This window comes from Ambystoma mexicanum, chromosome 3p, assembly GCF_040938575.1.
Source record: "Ambystoma mexicanum isolate Mex_15411 chromosome 3p, UKY_AmexF1_1, whole genome shotgun sequence".
Taxonomy (NCBI): domain Eukaryota; kingdom Metazoa; phylum Chordata; class Amphibia; order Caudata; family Ambystomatidae; genus Ambystoma; species Ambystoma mexicanum.
The window spans coordinates 775,018,081-775,036,597 of NC_090925.1; the positions used below are offsets into that span (position 1 = coordinate 775,018,081).

General features: G+C 47.1%; 1 protein-coding gene across 1 annotated transcript in view; it reads left to right on the forward strand.

Annotated features, from left to right (window-relative positions):
* Positions 1–18,517, forward strand: part of PFAS (phosphoribosylformylglycinamidine synthase) — a 786,527-nt gene that overhangs the window by 533,376 nt on the left and 234,634 nt on the right. Inside the window, exon 19 of the mRNA XM_069651729.1 lies at positions 11,586–11,766. Within this exon, the coding sequence (XP_069507830.1) occupies positions 11,586–11,766 (181 nt within the window). The remainder of the gene's footprint in view (positions 1–11,585; positions 11,767–18,517) is intronic.

Here is an 18,517-nt window from a genome sequence, read left to right on the forward strand (position 1 = left end):
TTCACTTCTGATTCCATGTAGTATGTTGGCGATGGCTTTGGGGTGCTCATCTCAGTTGTAAAATCAACAAAAAAAAAATGTTTTTCTAATTGGATTGTTTTTATCCTTTGGTTTCTATTCCATAGTTGCTACATTCAAGGCTGGTTAGCCTCCTTCCATTTTTCATATGCAGCGTTGAGCTCAGGGGCGGGGGGAGTTCGGAAGAACTGAGGCACGGGCGTAGTGACATGTTATATGTCTGGCGCACAAGACGGATCGATGATCGACGGCCGATTCGAGGTCCACTACACCCCCTGTGGAAAAAGTTTCCGAACAGCAGAGCTGTGGAAAAATATCTTGCAAGATGAGTAATCTGCGGGAGAAGAATCCATAGAAAGAGCTTTGGAATTCACTAAGAAGACCATTGTATCAGTCCCTTTGTTGGACGACATATGGGAGGATGGCTTGGCAATCATGAAGGCTCCAAATCCCATGCCTGCCAAGCGTGACCGACTGGAGAAGAAATACTGGGTTCCAGATTCTGCTCCCGGGTGCCACAGGTCTCGCCCATCGCCGGACTCTGTGGTGTCAACTGCTGCTATGAAGAGGTCATCTAACCCCTCTTCATCATCCATGCTTCTTCCAGACCGGGAAGGCAAAAAGCTCAATGCTGCTGGCAAGCACATCATTACCACAGCAGCCTCCACCATCAAGGCCGCCAACGCCCTCGCCATCCTATCAACATACGACAGGGAGCTGTGGTACAAACTGCAACCCATCCTTGACTTGCTCCCGATGACAAAAAGGTTGAAGCCATGCCCCTTTTCCAGGAAGGAGAAGTAGCTTTGCACCACGCCATCAGTGTCACGCTCGACATAGCGGACTCAGGCTTCCGCCAAATAGGCAATGGTGTGGCCCTCTGACACCATAGTTGGCTAAGGGCCACAAATGTATGCACAGACATGCAGACCAAGGTCATCGACATGCCATTCGAAGGGGACAACCATTTTGGTGAAGGCAGTAGATGACACCCTCCAGGCCATCAAGGCCGACTTGGAGACGGCATGCTCTATGTGGACTTTGCAGCAGAGAAGATATTCCTTTTGTTCCCTAAAGGGGAACATCTCAAGATCGTTCAAGGGGGATCACCACTTATCGTTAACCCTCCTGCTCCACCACGAGGAGACTTACCGGGGTCGCTTCAAGGCCTATCACAGTGGCACGCATCATCATTGTCACCTCCATCCAGAATGCAGACGCCCAAGCAGGCCTGAACCGGCCCAGTACCCATGCACCCACTTTCGAACCCCAGTGGGAGGCGGGCTATCAAACTTTGTTGATCAGTGGCGAAAGATCTCCACAAACAAATGGAGGCAGGATGTTCTTCAGCAGGGACACGCTTTAGAATTTCAAGACCGGTGCCCCCACATTCCTCCTGTCGCGCGACAATAACTACACATGGCCAAGCTGCTGCAGGAGGTTCAGGTCAGGCCATGCTATGCAAAGCGGCAATAGAACAAGTCCCACAGCACTTTGTGGCTCTGGAGTATACTTTAATATATACTAGGAGACAGAGTTCAATAACAGGTTGAACACCACCATTGGGTATCTAAAATACTTTATAAATCTTTAATACACAAAAGTTCTAAATCACATCACTAATATCAAAGCATAAATTCCTATACATAAACTCTATTAAGATCAACATCTAAAAAAGAAGAAAGGAATTCGTCAATTTCCAACAAATGGTATGGTAACACATAAATATACATTACATTCAGCAAATCAATAGCTATGTAGTACAGTTTCTGATTATTGTTTGATAACATCAGTTGGTCTAGTTCTATAAACATCCAGGATGCTGTCTCGACATGTTTCTGTTCTTGGTAGGTTTACTCGGAGAACTTTCATCAGGAGAGTTAATAAAAATCATGAAAATCCTAATTAAAAGCATACACTGTTATGTCAGTGGAACAGTATAGAGTATGCGTGCAACCTGTATATAAAACAGAATGAGAAGGACAGCCAAGGAGCTTGGAACTAGCTAGAGAGTATCTGTCAAATTCCCCTAAATGGGAAAATGGAGTACCAAGCGATAGGTTATAATTACCTTTTGTGGTGCTAGTGGGGGCTCACACCACAAGTCAATCGGGTTGTAGTCAGCTAAAAATAGCTGGAACTCTGTAATAAATACAAGACAAACCTAAATCAGTGTTTCTCGAAGGAGCTAAAAAACGGGGCTTGAGAGGTTCCATAGTTAGTCAAAAAGAAGTTGTTAAACTTACCTGACAAAAAATCTGAAAATGAGCTGTGCAATGAGTCGTGGCAGAAAGAGTGTGGTGGAGCTCTTGAAATGGCTCTACACGTGAAGAGCTGTGGCCATTGCTTGTAAGTAGATAGGTCTGTTTGATGGCCAGAGGCGTATCTACAGCGAGAAAAAAGAGCCATACTCTTAAGTGTAGTGTGATCTCTAAACACTTAATGAAACTCAATATTTAACGAGGCAGAGTACCTTCATAAAAAGAGATAAGTGGATAATCAACATATATGACTAAATATATGTGACATTATTGCAAAAAAGACAGTAGCGTATTAGGAGCGCTGTGTCCATAAAACATATGCAAAATGTGGCCATAGGCGTGTGCGGGTGTAAGCACACCCGAAAAAACCAGGAGCCCAAGAGTGCAGAGGAGTGCTAGCCAAGTGTAGGAGGGGGCACGTATCTATATAAATAGCGCCAGATGTAATGTAGAAAAAACTGTACAAAATCGGGGTAGTGCGACACCCGCGTGGTAGAACTATAAAGTGTAAAACCAAAACGCTTACCGCTTGGTTTGACAGCTTAATCGGCCCGTAATTATAAAACTAACTGCAGTGGCTCGCAAAATATGGGACGTCCACAGGTGTCCTTGGTACACGTCTGCATCTATAGAAATGAAAGCAGTGGGTTATGCATAACTGTGCAGCCTGCGTTTGTTGCTAATAGCAGCTGCAGACCGGTGTTGGCATGGTGCCGCGTGTACATACCTCGACGGCGTTCTTCCCGATCGTGGATAATTTAAACGCTTCTAGTGCAGTGCTTTTGCTCTTCGCCAGCGTCTCTAACAGGGGCGTGTTACAGTAGCACAGTGTGTATATTGGTTACTATGGTGATCATGCGTACTTGCGCTCGGAGCTCCGAACGTCAGGCTACGTGGTCAGAAAATAGGACAGCCAAATTGGAACGAGTCCAATCATTGGTACTCTGCCTCGTTAAATATTGAGTTTCATGAAGTGTTTAGAGATCACACTACATTTAAGAGTATGCCTCTTTTTTTCTCACTCTAGATACGCCTCTGGCCATCAAACAGACCTATCTACTTAAAAGTAATGGCCACAGCTCTTCACGTCTAGAGCCATTACAAGAGCTCCACCACACTCTTTCTGTCACGACTCATTGCACAGCTCATTTGCTGTTTTTTTTGTGTCAGGTGAGCACCATTTTAACAACTTCTTTTTGACTGTAACTATGGAACCTCTCGCCCAGTTTTTTACCTCCTTCGAGAAACACTGATTTAGGTGTCTCTTGTATTTATTACAGAGTTCCAGCAATTTTTAGCTGACTACAACCTGATTGACTTATGGTGTGAGCCCCCACTAGCACCACAAAAGGTAATTATAACCTATCGCTTGGTACTCTATTTTCCCATTTAGGGGAATTTGACAGATGCTCTCTAGCTAGTTCCAAGCTCCTTATCTGTCCTTCTCATTGTGTTTTATCTACAGGTTGCACGCATACTCTATACTGTTCCACTGACATAACGGTGTATGCTTTTAATATTTGTATTTTTGTGATTTTTATTAACTCTCCTGATAAAAGTTCTCTGAGTAAACCTACCAAGAACAGAAACATGTCGAGACAACGTCCTGGATGTTTACAGGACTAGACCAACTGATGTTATCAAACAATAATCAGAAACTGTACTACATAGCTATTGATTTGCTGAATGTAATGTATATCTATGTCTTACCATACCATTTGTTGGAAATTGACGAAATCCTTTCTTCTTTTTTAGATGTTGATCTTAATAGAGTTTATGTATAGGAATTTATGCTTTCATATTAGTGATGTGATTTAGAACTTTTGTGTATTAAAGATTTATTAAGTAATTTAGATACCTGATGGTGGTGTTCAACCTGTTATTGAACTCTGTCTCCTAGTATATATTAATGTTTTCCCCTCCGGGGTATAGACAGAGTAGTTCTTTAATTCCCCCCTCTAGTGGATCACTAACTACCAGGATTCCTCTTTAATTAATAATGCTCTGGAGTATACACCAGATACTTTTTTGGTGAGGAAAGTTAGGAGGGTAGCAACCAATCCCAGACTGTGACGCCTCCACAAGTTCCTAAAATCCCAAAAGTTCAGGATGGTCACGTTGCTGCAGGTGCTTAACCTTATGAAGGAAGGGGATTTTCTGGTAACTGTCCATCTGGAGAAGATACAAGTTACTCTCCAGCATGGTTCTTGCATGGATTCACATGCAAACCCTCCCTTCTTCTGCTTTGTGGTTTTTCTTGGTTCATATTGCCACTTTACTTGCGCTACCAAATCTGAAGATGGCCACCAGGGGTGGAGTTTAGGAGGACGAGTGTCTTTGGCTGGGGGCAGTTTGACCCAAAGGACACTGATGTGCTGTAGAGGAGACGAGCAGTTTAAAGCTAAACTGCTTTCTTTTTACTGAGGATTCCCAGCCTGACGACAGGGTCATGAGCATGTGAATCCATGCAAGGCCCATGCTGGAGAACAAGAGTTACAGGTAAGTAACTTGTACCTTATGGCTGCTGCTAGGAAAGATTCCTCTTTTAGGCAACTTTCCGTCGATATTTTATGGACCCCCAAACTTTATGCTAATGTTTTTGACCCTGTCCTGACTTTTGTCCTTCGGTTCAATTCCCTTTCCCCTTGCTCATTTGTTATGGGGAAACTTCCTAGTCTTTCAGACTGTCAGTACTGAGAATCTGTTTCCCTTTTTCACTTTCTACTTCTTACCTTCTTTAGTTTGTTTATTTTTTTGTATGGCGCACCCAGCGCGGGGGCATCTGGGCGCCTTTTGCAAAGTGATTTACAATTATACTTTAGGCTTAGTTACAATAGATACAATAGCTTCAATGAAACAGGAATACAGTAAATGATGCAAAGCAAGCACACTTAAGGAGTGTATATACAGAAGTACAAAAGTAAGCAAGTTACTTAGTGGTCAGCGAGAGATAGTAGGTGGAGTCAGGGAAGTTGGAATAGTCAATGTCATTGTATGTATAAGATTAGGGCTTATCGTTTGTGTCATTGGTGAGAAGCCATTTTATTATGTTGCGCCTGAACATGTACATGGGTTGGCCGGCTCTCTGTGAGGGGGTAGGGTGTTCCATGCTTGAGCTGCCATGACAGGGAAACTGGACCCCACTGCCTTTTTTAGCTTAAATATAGGTACAACTATACATGCTGAATTGAGTTCTGGTGCGGCGTGTAGTGGATTTATTAGTGATTCTCTCAGAGAGGTAGATAGGGGCTGCGTGATTGAGGCATTTATGCGTTAGAGATAGGGTTTTAAGCAAGATTTTGTCATTGGTAGAGAGCCATGTGATCTGTCTCCTCAGATGTGAAATGTGGTCTTCGTGGTATGCCATGAGCTGCTCTTAGAGCGTTGTTTTGCGAAATTTGGATTTTCTTGATGATGTATTTGTTTGTCCCCAGGTACAGAGCATTACAATAATCCAGTTTGGATAGGATAAGTGCTCTTGCTAAGGTTGTACAACTTTCTTTCGACAGGAATGGTTTACATGCTCTAATCAGCTTACATGCGTAGGCTGTGGAGGAGGCCATGGTGCCGACTTGTTAAGTGTGAAGGCAGAGTCGAGGTAGAAACCTAATGTTTTTACTTCTCTTGCCACTTTAATGGTGTTGCCATCAATATTGAAGATGGTTTAATTCGAGCCTAGTTTGTTGAGGTTGGATGTGGAGCCGAGGATTAGAAGCTCGGTCTTGTCATCATTCATGCATAGGCCGTGTGGGGCCATCCAGGCCTGGATGATGAGGTATATTTTGTTCACCAAAGCCAGGTCCTTGTCATACTCACCCGAGAGGGGTCTGAGGATCTGGGTGTCATCTGCATAGTTAGTGTAGGTGACACCCAGATGGTCTAGGTTATCGAACAATGGCTTTGTGAATATATTATACAATTTGGGGTAAACGCAAGAACCTTTAACATCGTACACAGCATCTTACAATGTAGTACAATGGGGATACTTTTGCGTCACCCTAGGCCGTTACCTGTGGGATTTTTTGTTAATTTTTAATGTGCCTAAAGAGAAGCTGGTGGCAGCTTTTTACCTTTTTTTGCTTTATTTTTAGTATGCCCATTCGCGTTTACTGCATTTGGCTACTAACAGTGGCTAGTGTCTGAACATGGCCGTGGCATGAGATTTTTTGCTTGTTGTTTGGCCATTTTGTTGTTTAGCCTTCCTGTTTTCTCGGTTCAGGAAATCCCTAATATGGTCATGCATTTGTCCAGGAAAGCTGCTGTATTCACGGGGTAGTGCATGCCATTTGTGTGTGGACTCGGGAAGTGGGATTGGACTGTCTGGTCCCAATCCACAAACTGGTGCCAAGTGAGTCGGGTGTGAATGCATGAAAGAAACCCACAGAGGTCCCCAATTGGAACACTGCTTGCTTAGTGAGTGGTGCAGATTCTTTCTATTGGAGGGCTCAGTTTGATCACTCACCTGAATTTGGGATAAGGCGTCATGAGGCCATTCCAGCAGATCAGAAACTGAGCCAAGTATCCTGTGTAGCTGCCTGGCGACCTTTCCTGCAACTGTCCTGGTGAAGCCCTGTTGGACTACCTGATCTCACAAGGCCCTCGTCCGTGCTTTGTCCCTTGGACTGATGGGACCAACCAATCTCAACGTCTTCTTGCGTTGCTACAGCTTTGAGCCTTGAGAAGTGTCCCTGGACCACCCTGTGGACTGAGCAATTCTGAATTGGGCTACTGCGCCAGAAGCGTCACTGTTCTGTGTTTTCTTGTGGGACTTCGGTGGTCGGCAGCTAGTCCAACAAGTCGCCTTCCTGCAAAGCTTCAGCTTCACAGCATCAAGGGTTCCTGTCCTGGAAGGCTGCCTTTGTTTGCGACTGGAGAGACGCCTGCTGTCGCCCTTTGTGCAGTGACTGTTGCTGGAACCGGCCAGCCCCCAATCTGGTAGTGTCCTGAAGAGCCCTGCATCGGTGCCTGCTGCGTTTCTTCTTCGCAAAGAGTTGCACTCGGCTCCTGGACCCGAGTGGAATCTTCCTTGCAGCTCCTGTGTATCTTCTACTGGATCCAACAGCGGGAAAACCTACCTCCAGCAACTCCCAGTCGACCTCACTTGGGAAAATCGGAGCAAGGGCGGTGAGTAATCGCAATACTTACAGCTTCCCCCATCGCCTCCATTCATTCTAAAGTTTTGTGAAGAACTTTGATGTATTCCTTTCCTTCGCTTTTTAACCGTTAACTTTAAAAGGCTGCCCTAAAAGATAAAGTATCTTACTTGACTGCAAAAGCAGTGAAATCTTCTGGAACATTTTTCACCATCACAGGAACATTTCCTAACTTTGTCCCCTCTCCTAAAGTAACTGTGTGACTTTTGGGCACAAGGCCCCATTCAACTTTGTTATTGTACTTTAAAAGGTTGGGGCTTCTATTCTTGTTAACTGGTTTTCCTATTGCATAACTACTTACCTTCCTTTTTGGGTGATTTGTGTACATTTCTATAACCAGAGGTGACTGTATATATGTTTTATATTTAGAGTGTTGTGTGATATTACCTGCTTGTTTCATTTTCTAGTGTGTTTTTTGGCATATAAATATAGTATTTTTGTACTTGCTGTGATGAATCCAATCAGTTTCCCCGACAGTAACCTCCTCCCGTGTGGCCAGGGGATAGCAGCCACTACCTGATCCTTACCCTGGGGGCGGCTATATGATGGAGGATCACACGGGAGGAGACAGCCACTGAGATGATAGCACAGCTTCTTTGGATGAGACATTTGCCCATGAAGAAAACCCCTTTATACGCAATGCCCTAATGGCTTGCTGCCATGCGTCCATTCTCCCCGTTAGGGAAAATAGCAAAACCTTTTCCCAAAACCCTGGAGGCAAAATTTCCATCCCTAATCTAAAAAGTAAAAGCTCTAAGAGTACCTTTTTCAGTTCTAATGAACGATGCAGAGAAGAAGGATCCTCAAGTACAATGAGTGTGCTAATTGTTTTCAGAAGGCACCGTATGTGGGACATTTAAAGATAAGATGGAAAGCAAACTATTGGAAGCTGCTGTTCGAGAGAAGACTTTGCATCTATCTGTGGCGTGTCTAAGCTGGAAGCACCAACCGGTATGGCGGAGCCAAGAGGCTCGCCAGCAAAAAGGAAGAGGAACATTGTGCGAGCAGGACGTGCCGCAGAGATGCCAGGAACCAAGGGAAGATTTCTGGGAATTCAGCAGTTCGAGAAAGCAACGTTATACTTACTGGAACCTGAAGGAAGGCAGGTGTGCAGAAGTGGAGCCACGAGAGAAACCGGAAAGATGTGGAAGCAGTGCATAGTGGAAAGCAAGCGGCAAAGCTACGCTGCATAAGCGCGAAGCGGACCGAAGACGCCACATAGAGCCATAGAGTCAACCCAAGCAAACACTGTTTGCAAGCAGTTACTGTAATAACTCTGATGCTAATTGTCCTCTTAGTCCTTGCAATACCAACCATGTACTTGAGGACGCCCAATAGAATTTGATATCTTTTTTTAATAAATGAAGGGTACTAGAGTTAATATATTGAGAAATGTGTACAATGTTGTTTATTCCCACAGTGCAAGCACAAATGGGCCTGTGTGAGCATGTTTGATGCTGGAAATGCTTTGGAGGTACAGGGACTCCTTGTCCCCTGACTTCCCTGTTGGTGTTTTTGTGTTATTCTGCAACAGGAGTCCAGCCTAAACCTGTGGCAGTGCAGCTCTTTATTTTTATTTTGGTGAACAATACCCATGGGCTACCCCGATGGCATCCATGTGTAGGGGTACCCCTTGGTACAACCCTGGTGTGTGTTTTTGGGCACCTGGTGTTGCCCCACAGAGTAGCGAATGGGCTGATGGCAGCTACATGCCAACTTGGCAGTGTCTCTGCGTCTCCCCCATTTTGGGACATACAGGCCCTGCCATAGGAATCAATAGATTCCTGAACAAAGGCAAGATGGCCACTGAAAGCCTCATGGATTCCTGCCTTTGCCTTCCTGTTTCTCAAAGTCCCAAGAAGCTCTGGCTCAGTCTCTCTTGCCGTGATTGGATGTTGGCTGGAAGGACCATATATGGCTCTGGGGCTTCCCCTGCTATACTGTAGGAGCCTGACTGAATGGAGACAGGAGTCAAGTCATATTCTGTGTTGTGGGTGTCTGGTTTTGGTTGTCACAATTCCTGTGGTCTGCCTTAGCCAGCCCTTTCTGGAACTGGAGTGAATGCAGGGTGTGTTCTGTAAGGCTAGGAGTTGCCCCCAATACACCAACTGTTTTTAGTGTCTGGTTTCGGGTGAATGGACTGAATGTGATGAGCCTGATTGGGTGCTGCATGATAAATGTACTAGTGTGTGATTGGCTGACTGAGCCTAGCTCAGCCTCAGTGAATGGGGGGGGGGGGGTATGTGCATATCTGAAGACCCCTGTTGGGGAGAATTCTCATAAATGTGCTAATTCCCTCCACTTTAGAGACACCCAGCAACTTTGCTGGATTTTGAGAACTTGATTTTCTTTTAACCTGGAGAGAGTGAGACCCTTTATCCCACTCTCTCATGTATTTTAATGTGATTTATTGAACTCTGTGTGTTTCTTTTGGTTGTGGAGTCTGACAAACTCCATATGCATCATCTTTTACATTGTGCACAGGGAGTCTTTCAGATTTCCAAAGGTTTAAATACCTTCTCTGGGATAAACTACTGTTTACCAGAGCAGTAAAGTGAAATTGACTTTACTTACTTTGTAACTATCTAGACCCATAGCACACTGTCTTACAATAGGGTGAAGGAGGGGTTACCTAGTATCCCCTTCGTCTAGTTTCTCATGTAACAATTCTATGTTACCCTTTCCTCAATGAATGGCTGGTGGCAGTGATTTTGTTTTTTCTACCGTGGTGTGCATTTACAGCGTGCTGTGTTCACAGCTGCAGTAAAGAACCCATGGGTGCCATTTTTGTTGCCATTTCTTTGTGGAAAGGTCCTTCTTGAGATTTACTCTGCGTGCCAAACCAGGTTTGGTCCCGTTGTTCGCTTTGCCTTTGGCGGGAATCACAAGTGAAGCCTGCCTCTGGCTCCAGGGTGTCTGCGGTGGGCAAGAAGTGAGGGAGGTGCCCGAAACTCCCTGTGCTTGGTCTCCTAGGAGACCCAAATGCACTCTGTAGTGATTGGCCGGCTGACTGTCCGGCAAGGACAACCACCCTGCTGGGTGACTGACAACTAGGCTAGAATGAATGGGAGAGAACTGACTAAAAGGTGAGGCTTTTGGCTTGGAAGGCAGAGTCGACCACTGGACGAAGGAACCGAAGAACCACTCCTGGTCCTTTGTTTTGTCCGGTGAAGCCCTGCTGCTCTGCTGAAACTCCAAATTCGTATCGACAGAGAAGCCTCTGCAAGGACGACTTCTCCCCTTGAGTTGGTGGGACCAATCAACTCCAAAGTAAGCCACCTAGACATCCTTCTCTGAGCTGGTTGAATTTCCAGAGAGTTGCTGCTGGAAACCGAAAAGCCAGAGAAAGGAACACCAGATTGTGTGCATTGCTTTTAAGTTGGCCAAGAACTCCAGGAAGATCCTCCGGACTCCCAGGAAGCAGGACCAAGCCTGAGCCCCCTCAACATATTGTGAGCACGGGGTGTGGGGGCGTCCACCCCAGCCATCCCAAAAAAAAAGAAAAGGACCCTGCGGCGCCAGTTCCCGATCACAATGGTGAAAGGGAAAAGGTGTTGCAGGGATACAGCGAGTCGGAAGCAAGGTAAGTAGGGGGATTGGGGTTTGGGTGTGGGTGTGGATAGGGATGTGGTCCAAGTCATAAATGTTCAGGGGAGAAATGACCAAAGGTTATTTTGGAAAAATAATCTTCGGTCTTTTCTCCCTCGAACATTTCTACCTCATTCTTTCAACCCCGATCCCATAGAACTGTATATATTGTGTTAGCTATTTGAGTAGAATTTCATAGTACAAAGTGAATCGAATTTATTTGTATATATACACATGTTAGTTAATGAAAGAACTAAGGTAGCGCCTAACATAGTGTGTGGACATTCCTTTGTGGGGGCTTGGGAATACACTGTACCTAAGAGCCAGCCTGCATCAGCTCCCTTGATTCTCAGCCGTGGCTGCTTGCCCAATGTTACCATTTGAGAGCCCTGGATGGGGTTCCTCTGTGCCTCTATCCCAACCATATAGTGGTTATTAGTACAGAGCCCCCCGCTGACTTTACAGCGTGTTACTACTGTGAATGTAGGAATATCCAATACAGTATGGCCTGTATTCACAAGGTCGACAGTTAAGCTTATGCTTGTGTTTTCCTGCTTTCTTTTAGGATGTGAAGTGCAGTGGAAATTGGATGTGGGCTGCAAAGCTTCCAGGCGAGGGTGCAGCACTGTACGATGCTTGTGTTGCAATGTGTAAAGTCATGGCCGAGCTGGGCATTGCTGTTGATGGTGGCAAGGACTCTCTCAGTATGGCAGCACGAGTTGGTGCAGAGACCGTGAAAGCTCCAGGTGCGTTATAGCTCAAGTTCTTACTCCTTTCTTAAAATGTGTTGGAAAAATTGCAAACAGAAAATATTTTTGGTGTGCTTCAATGGGAGTCTCCACACCCCCAGCATACCTTAAATGTTTTGTGGGATCCTGGAACGATTTTTGGGAGTGAGCGCTTTTTAAAAACTCACTCACTGGCTTAACTCGCTTGATTTGAGGGCACCAGCCAGTCCTTATGGCCACCAGCGCAGGGGGACACTTACCCCCTATTTAAAAGCTTGGGGAAACATTATTTACCCTTAATTTTCTTATTTTGCAGTTCTTACACTTCACAGTGTAACATTTGCTATCCAGGAATGGTCAGCCATCTCCTGTTAGAATGGTGCAGGTCCTTCTAGTAAATAAATGGAGTCACCCAAAGCCCAGGAATTCATATATTAGATGGGGAGGAGGATCTGGCAACCTTCGGCAATTGGACAACGGAGCCATGAATACAGAGACCACAGAACGTCACGGGAGGACTGGTGCTAGACCATTTATCATTGAAGCAAATGTAATGTAAACGGATGTATTCAGCGCAGTCAAGGCCAAAAAGGCATCTGGGCGCTAAACATCCAGAAGCAGGAAAGAGCCAGGAGGATCACAAAGGTCTATTCTTTGACAGTGATGTCCTGTACCTGGGGCCTCCCTCCCATAGAATGGTGGGCCTAACTAGTCCTGAATCCTGCTCTGGTGCTCTTGTCCTTTAAACCTTAGTCACTACGCCTGAACCTGGCTTACTCCTCCATTGCGCAGACCTAGCCTAGCCCTGGAGCTCTAAACTTTGCAGACATCCTTGTTGTAGGACTGAACCTTTGTTGCTGTGCTGATGCTGCTTGTTTCACAAGATGAGCCTTCTGGAGCCATAGTTCACCAGTCCTGCTTCTTTGTGCCTGCTCACCCCCTGTATGTGGTCATTGAACTACTCGCTGTGCCTGAAGATGCCCTGGGTATCCTCCAACATTGTGGGAGTTATTGCAGAGTCCTTCCTGCAGCTTCAGTCAGGTGTAGATCTATTCCTGAAAGTTTGCTGATGAAGATTGAAATCACTGAATTGCTGGCACAGTTTTCACCCAGAAATTGGAAACTGAAATATGGCCTCACAAGCATCAACAATTGTCTCCCCTCTGTCGGCGCCCTGTACGCAAAGTCCAGTTCTTTCGTCATTTATTTTTTATGGAGCTTGGTTGTTAGGACCTCTTTTCTGAACACACCTGGGGACTTTGTAGATTATGGAGATATAGGAAGCTATGAGCTGATTACATTTCTAACACACACGTACACACTCCCTCGCACACATCCCCCACACCTCTATTGCCCCACCATACAAACAGGGCCAACATGCACACTGACCACCCTATGCATACTGATCACTCCCATAAACACTCTTCCCCCACCTACCTACCACAAACGCTGGCCCTACCCACTACAAACATACATACTGGACCCAGACACACTGCCCATTGTGAAGAATCCAAAGAGATGGTTACCTCTCCCCAATGGGAACCCACCCCGTTTGGGACTAGGGAGGTGACCCTGCTATGCGTAAGACCCTGTAGGGGATAGGTAAAGCAGGATCCCTCTGGAAATGACTCCCCCGCCTAGGGAACATGAAGACCCCAGAGAATGTTACAAGTCACGGGCCCTCCAAAGACACATTACGGTATGCAGCGGCTAGGTGATATGATACATCCCTACACCTTTTTATCATGGCCGACATGGTTTCTGACCCTCCTTTTGCCCAGTTCCCCTGGCAGACTGTGGCGAGACAATTGACCCCACCTCCTGGAGGAGCGCCCAGGGAAAAAATAATCTGGGCAGAGAATCCGGAAGACCGTGGCGTTTAACAGCAGCAAGAAAACCACAGGAGGTATGGCCATCGAGAGAAAGAGAATGCCAGTCTCTGCCTGTCACTCGGCGATTGCACTACGAGAGTGCATCAAGTCACAAGGTAAAAGTGGCCGAAGCAGCGCTGGGAGGTATCGAGACCGGAGACGAAGCACCTCGGAGAGCCGAACCAATGTGCGCCGGAGAAGCCGCAAACAGCGAGCATGAGAAGGGACGAGCAGAGTCCAGTGGACGAGTCACGCAAGTGGATCCTTGATGTGTTAGAGCCGAACCAGTCCAACACCCCTCCCAAGGACCACTGCCTACAGTAATCAGTTACGCTGTGGCTCCAGCAGAGAGGTAGGCAGGCGGGCGAGCAAGACAGAGAAGGAAGAGCCCCAGAGTGGGGAGAGGAAGAAGAAACACCAGGCTGGGGAGTGAAAGAGGGGAGAGGCAAAAGAAACCCAGGGTGGGGAAACCGACAAAAGAGAACCACAGGACAGGGTGTGAGGAAGAGATAAACCACAGAGTGGGGAAATTGGAAGGAAGGGAGCCCCAAAGTAGGAAGAGAAAGAGGAAACCCCAGGGTGGTTTAAAGAAGGCATGTTATCAAACAGTGAAGACACAAGTGATCACAGTTCAAGAGTGTTTCTTGAATTTCTATGGGTTGGTAGAACTATCTAAATCTAAAGATGGGAGTAAGCTTCAACCATCAAATGATGCAGTCCTAGTGGAGTCTGTCAAAATAAAAGAGCCTAGACTAATTAACCTATTGCCAATCCTTACTTCTAAATACACAATAGTGTGGGATAACAATGTATGCAAAAGAAAAGTGTTCACGAAATGATATGTCAAGATAGTTGAGCAGTAGGCTTTCCCTCCCCTTGTTTTCAGCACGAGGCAAGGCGGCACGTGCGGGCTTCACACACACTATTTATTTATTATTTATTCATTTGGCCACGGGGTAACAGTTCACCACATTGGCATCAGGGCCTGCCGCCGAAGTCTCTCTCGCAATGACTGTCTCTTATTGAAGTGAGTCTGATGTGGCAAACAAAAACCAATAGTTTTCTTTCCTTTGTCAGGATTCTCACATTCATAAATTCAAGATCGGTCTACCTCATCCGGGCTCGGACCATGGATTCCCCTCTTTCGTGCTCAGATCCCTTTTGACACCAGAATCGAAGACTTTCAAATGTGTGATGGGCTTTGCTTAAACCGTTGCAGGACAGCTTCAATTCCTTTACACAATTGTACTTTACATCAACTTGCGTTTCCCTTTTCGGGATACTGTACAGACACTTTCTATTGCGCACATTCACGGTGCCAGACCACTCTGTCAATGGCATCGTCTCCTTCATTTTAAGTTCAAACATTCATCAGCAATGTAGTTTTACTCGCTTCTCATCACACGCGTTTAACAATGTTAGTTTGTTTTACAATGTTGCCGCTTGCAACCTTGGCTGCAACACAGATCGGTCTAGCCCCGGTTTCCCCAACTCACTGGCTGTGTTGTTCCGTCATTTCTTTGTTCTTGGAGCCAAGGATGATACCAAGGTGTCTGCCACTCGTCGCCACCTTGGTCAGTTACACGAGAGGGCCCTCGATATCCCCGACACACAATACAGGATTCTTCAGCCTGGTTTCCTGATCTTACACTTTCTGCCTTGAAGGTTTCTTGAAAGTAACGGCTTCCTGCCAAAAAGGTCAAGGAGTTTGTCCTTCTCACAAAACCCTTGTGTCTTGCCGTATTTCTCCTCTCGTTCAGCTGCCGACTCAAAACTGCTGTACCTTCATGTGCTTTGCCTTCCTCAGAGTGTGCTCTCGTGCCCTTGCCTTTTATCCGCGTGGGGAAGTGTAATGGAAGTCTGGTGTGAGTCGGGAAGAGATGGATACTGTGTCTCCATCCGGTATCCCACTCCCCGAAGACCCTTCACGCAGGTGATCCTCCCTCACTGGTCCACCCCCAGGGTCTAGATCCAGAGGGGATGGCCGTGCCCTTGCCACCTGAGAGAGAGAGAGATCCGTGAAGACTAGTGGGTGAGACACCTTCTGGTTTCTCACAGTGGGGAGTGAGGAAGAGCATCGACCAACAGAGGGGAGAGTTTGAAGAAAATCCAGAGTGCGGCGTGTGGATGAGAAGGACCCTGGAGTGGGGAGAGACTGAGAGAAACCCAGTGGAGGCTAAGAAGGCAGGAAGCCCCAGGGTGGAGAGAGAGATTGAAAGAAACAAATGTGGGATGAGATGGAGGCCTTGATTGGGGGGGACGTGGCCAGCAGCAGAGCTATGAAGACGTGAGCATGCAGAGCGCTGCGGATGGCCCAACATCATCCTGTAATGATTCTAATATGTGCCTTTTTTGAATGACCGTGAGGAGGAAGTGGAGGAGACTGGGAACGTTGCTTCAGAATAGTATAATTGGAGTGGAGAAGCAATGTTGAACCGGCATTGTGAGGCAGCCTCATCTGAGGCGTAGGCCATCTTGCGAGGGGACTCGGAGAGCGGCTGCCGCATAGTTCCTTGGAGGCACTCAAATGTTGGGAAGCCACTGGAAGGGGGAGCCTTGCCCGCGCATGCCCCGGGAGAAGCACAGGTGGAGCCCTGACAGTGCCAGAGGGCGGGGAAGAGAACAAGTGGACAAGGCCACTCCTGTTAGAGTGCCGGTGGCAATGAGGCGGAGAGGCAACAGGATCCCTGGCACGGAGCGGCCTGCAAGTACGAAGCAGGTATTGAAAAATGACCCAGAGCCCGATAGAGAGTACAAAGCAGAGCCCTGGCACACAGTGAAAGCAGAGCTCCTGACTGCAGGAACAGCAATAGCCGGGCACCCTGGAGTAGGGCCCGCAGGACAGCAGAGGAGGAAACCTAGATTACCAACAAGCAAGAGGAGGAGGGCTCTTGCACATATAAGTGCAGGGCTTGCAGTGGGACAGTACGGGAGTACAGTGCAACCATAGGATCTCGGGGTGAAGGTTGCTATAGCAGGCAAAGGAGACAACAGCACATGGGAGAGAGCAGTGAATGGAAGCACAAAGGTTGAATGTGACCTGGGGGGAAGCATATTGGATAGGCACTGAAAAGCCAGATATGACCAGACGGACATATCAATGCTGTGGGCAAGGCACCCCCGGAGTCCAGATTTGGATTCACCCTCCCAAGGAAGAGTGCTGGTGAAGGGACAACGGAGGATGGAGGCAATACATGGGGGCAATACCGAGACGGCACTAGCAGGCCACGGTCCGGCCGGAATATAATGCAGGGACTGAGCAAGTAACAGGAGCGGTGACAATGGAAAGTTTGATGGTGGCAATACAGGACTTGAGAGGCTCTGGAGAGCAAAATCCAGGAGGTGTGGGTGGATTTGTCCTTGGTACGCACAGACTTAAAGGTGGTCAATGATGGGGTATCTGAGCTGGTTAGTGACTAGGAAGACGCGCTGGCACTAATGCAAAATCAGGTTAATGCCCTGGTGGGAGCTAGGAGAGTTCTCGAGGATGGAGCGGAGGACCACTCCTGAAGGTGTACTATTAGACTGGTGGGGTGCCTGAAAGATAGGAGAATAATTGCACAGAACTGTTCCTGGAAAACTTGGTATTGGAAACTTTACGCCTGCAGGGCCTCTTGAAATTGTTCACCGTGGAGCGGGCACCCAGTGCCGTGGTGGCAACCACCGCCAGGAGCATCCCCCAGAGCGATTGTGGCCAAACTGCTTAATTTTAGGGACCGCAATGTGATCCTACAGGAGGCGAGTCGCCAGTATCCAGCAGGGGAGTGCGAGGAGCCTTGTTTTCCCCAACTTCACGCAAGGCGTCCAGAAACAGTGCAGGTCTTTCGATGCAGTGAAACGGAAGCTGCACGAACATCATTTGAAGTACATTCTATTTTTTCCGGAAAAGCTAAAAGTGTTGGGCGACGGGAAACTCAAGTTTCTTTTCTTTCTGCATTGGCAGCTTGGTCCTGGTTGGAGTCTAGGATGGACAGCCGGCGACTTGGGAGACAGACGGCAAGGAGGGGACACAACCCGACAGCAGGAAATGAAGGGCGGAGGACCCATGGGGAGATGACAGATGGGAATGGAGGCAGACCCTTCACAGGAATATGAACCATGGCGAAGCGAGAGACACGGGAGTGAGAGTAACCTGGAGGCCAGGCTGATAGCATGGTTACACCCCTGACCACAGCGCCATTAACCCTTGAGGGCTGTAAGTGTTAGGGTAGATGGACTGGGGTTACATCACATATTTCAGTGAAGGCTTGCAGAATGGGCATGCTGCAATTGAGAGAGAAGGTTTTTGCAATAGAAGTGCATTAGGGGAGTTGGTAGTGGGGGGAGAGTGAAGGAGAGCAGTGGGGGAGGAGGCACGGTTGGGGGGAATTTGTTTGAAAGAGCAGATATATGGTTTTGGAGAAGAGGGCATGGGAGAGGAGGGAGGCAGGGAGTTGAGGAGGACAGGGTGATTTTAGTTAGAAGTTAGTACAACAGTCAGATTAAGTGACAAAACAGGACATTTTCATACACAACCCTGTTGGGATGAATTTTCAGGACAGGGGGCAACACCCCACAGTGTTAGGCAGGGATCTGAGTACAGCAGAGGTTTTAATGGGAACTGATGGCGATTAAGATAGGGACATGGAATGTCTGGGGCTTGGGCAGTAGGGCCAAACGATTCAAGGTATAGCACTTGAAATAGGGTCCCGGTGGCATTGCTGTAATAAATACACTTAACAAGCCCGGACCTGGAAGAGGTTTGTAGAAAATGGGGGTGGAGGGAGTAGTTGTAGGGGTTACATTCTCATCGTGCGCTAAGCGGGTTCTGATCTGGGTAGAGGGTAAGGTTCCGTTGCATATCGAATCAACCAAAGGAAACTCGTTGGGACGGACCCTCATGGTAAAGGGGAGATTGG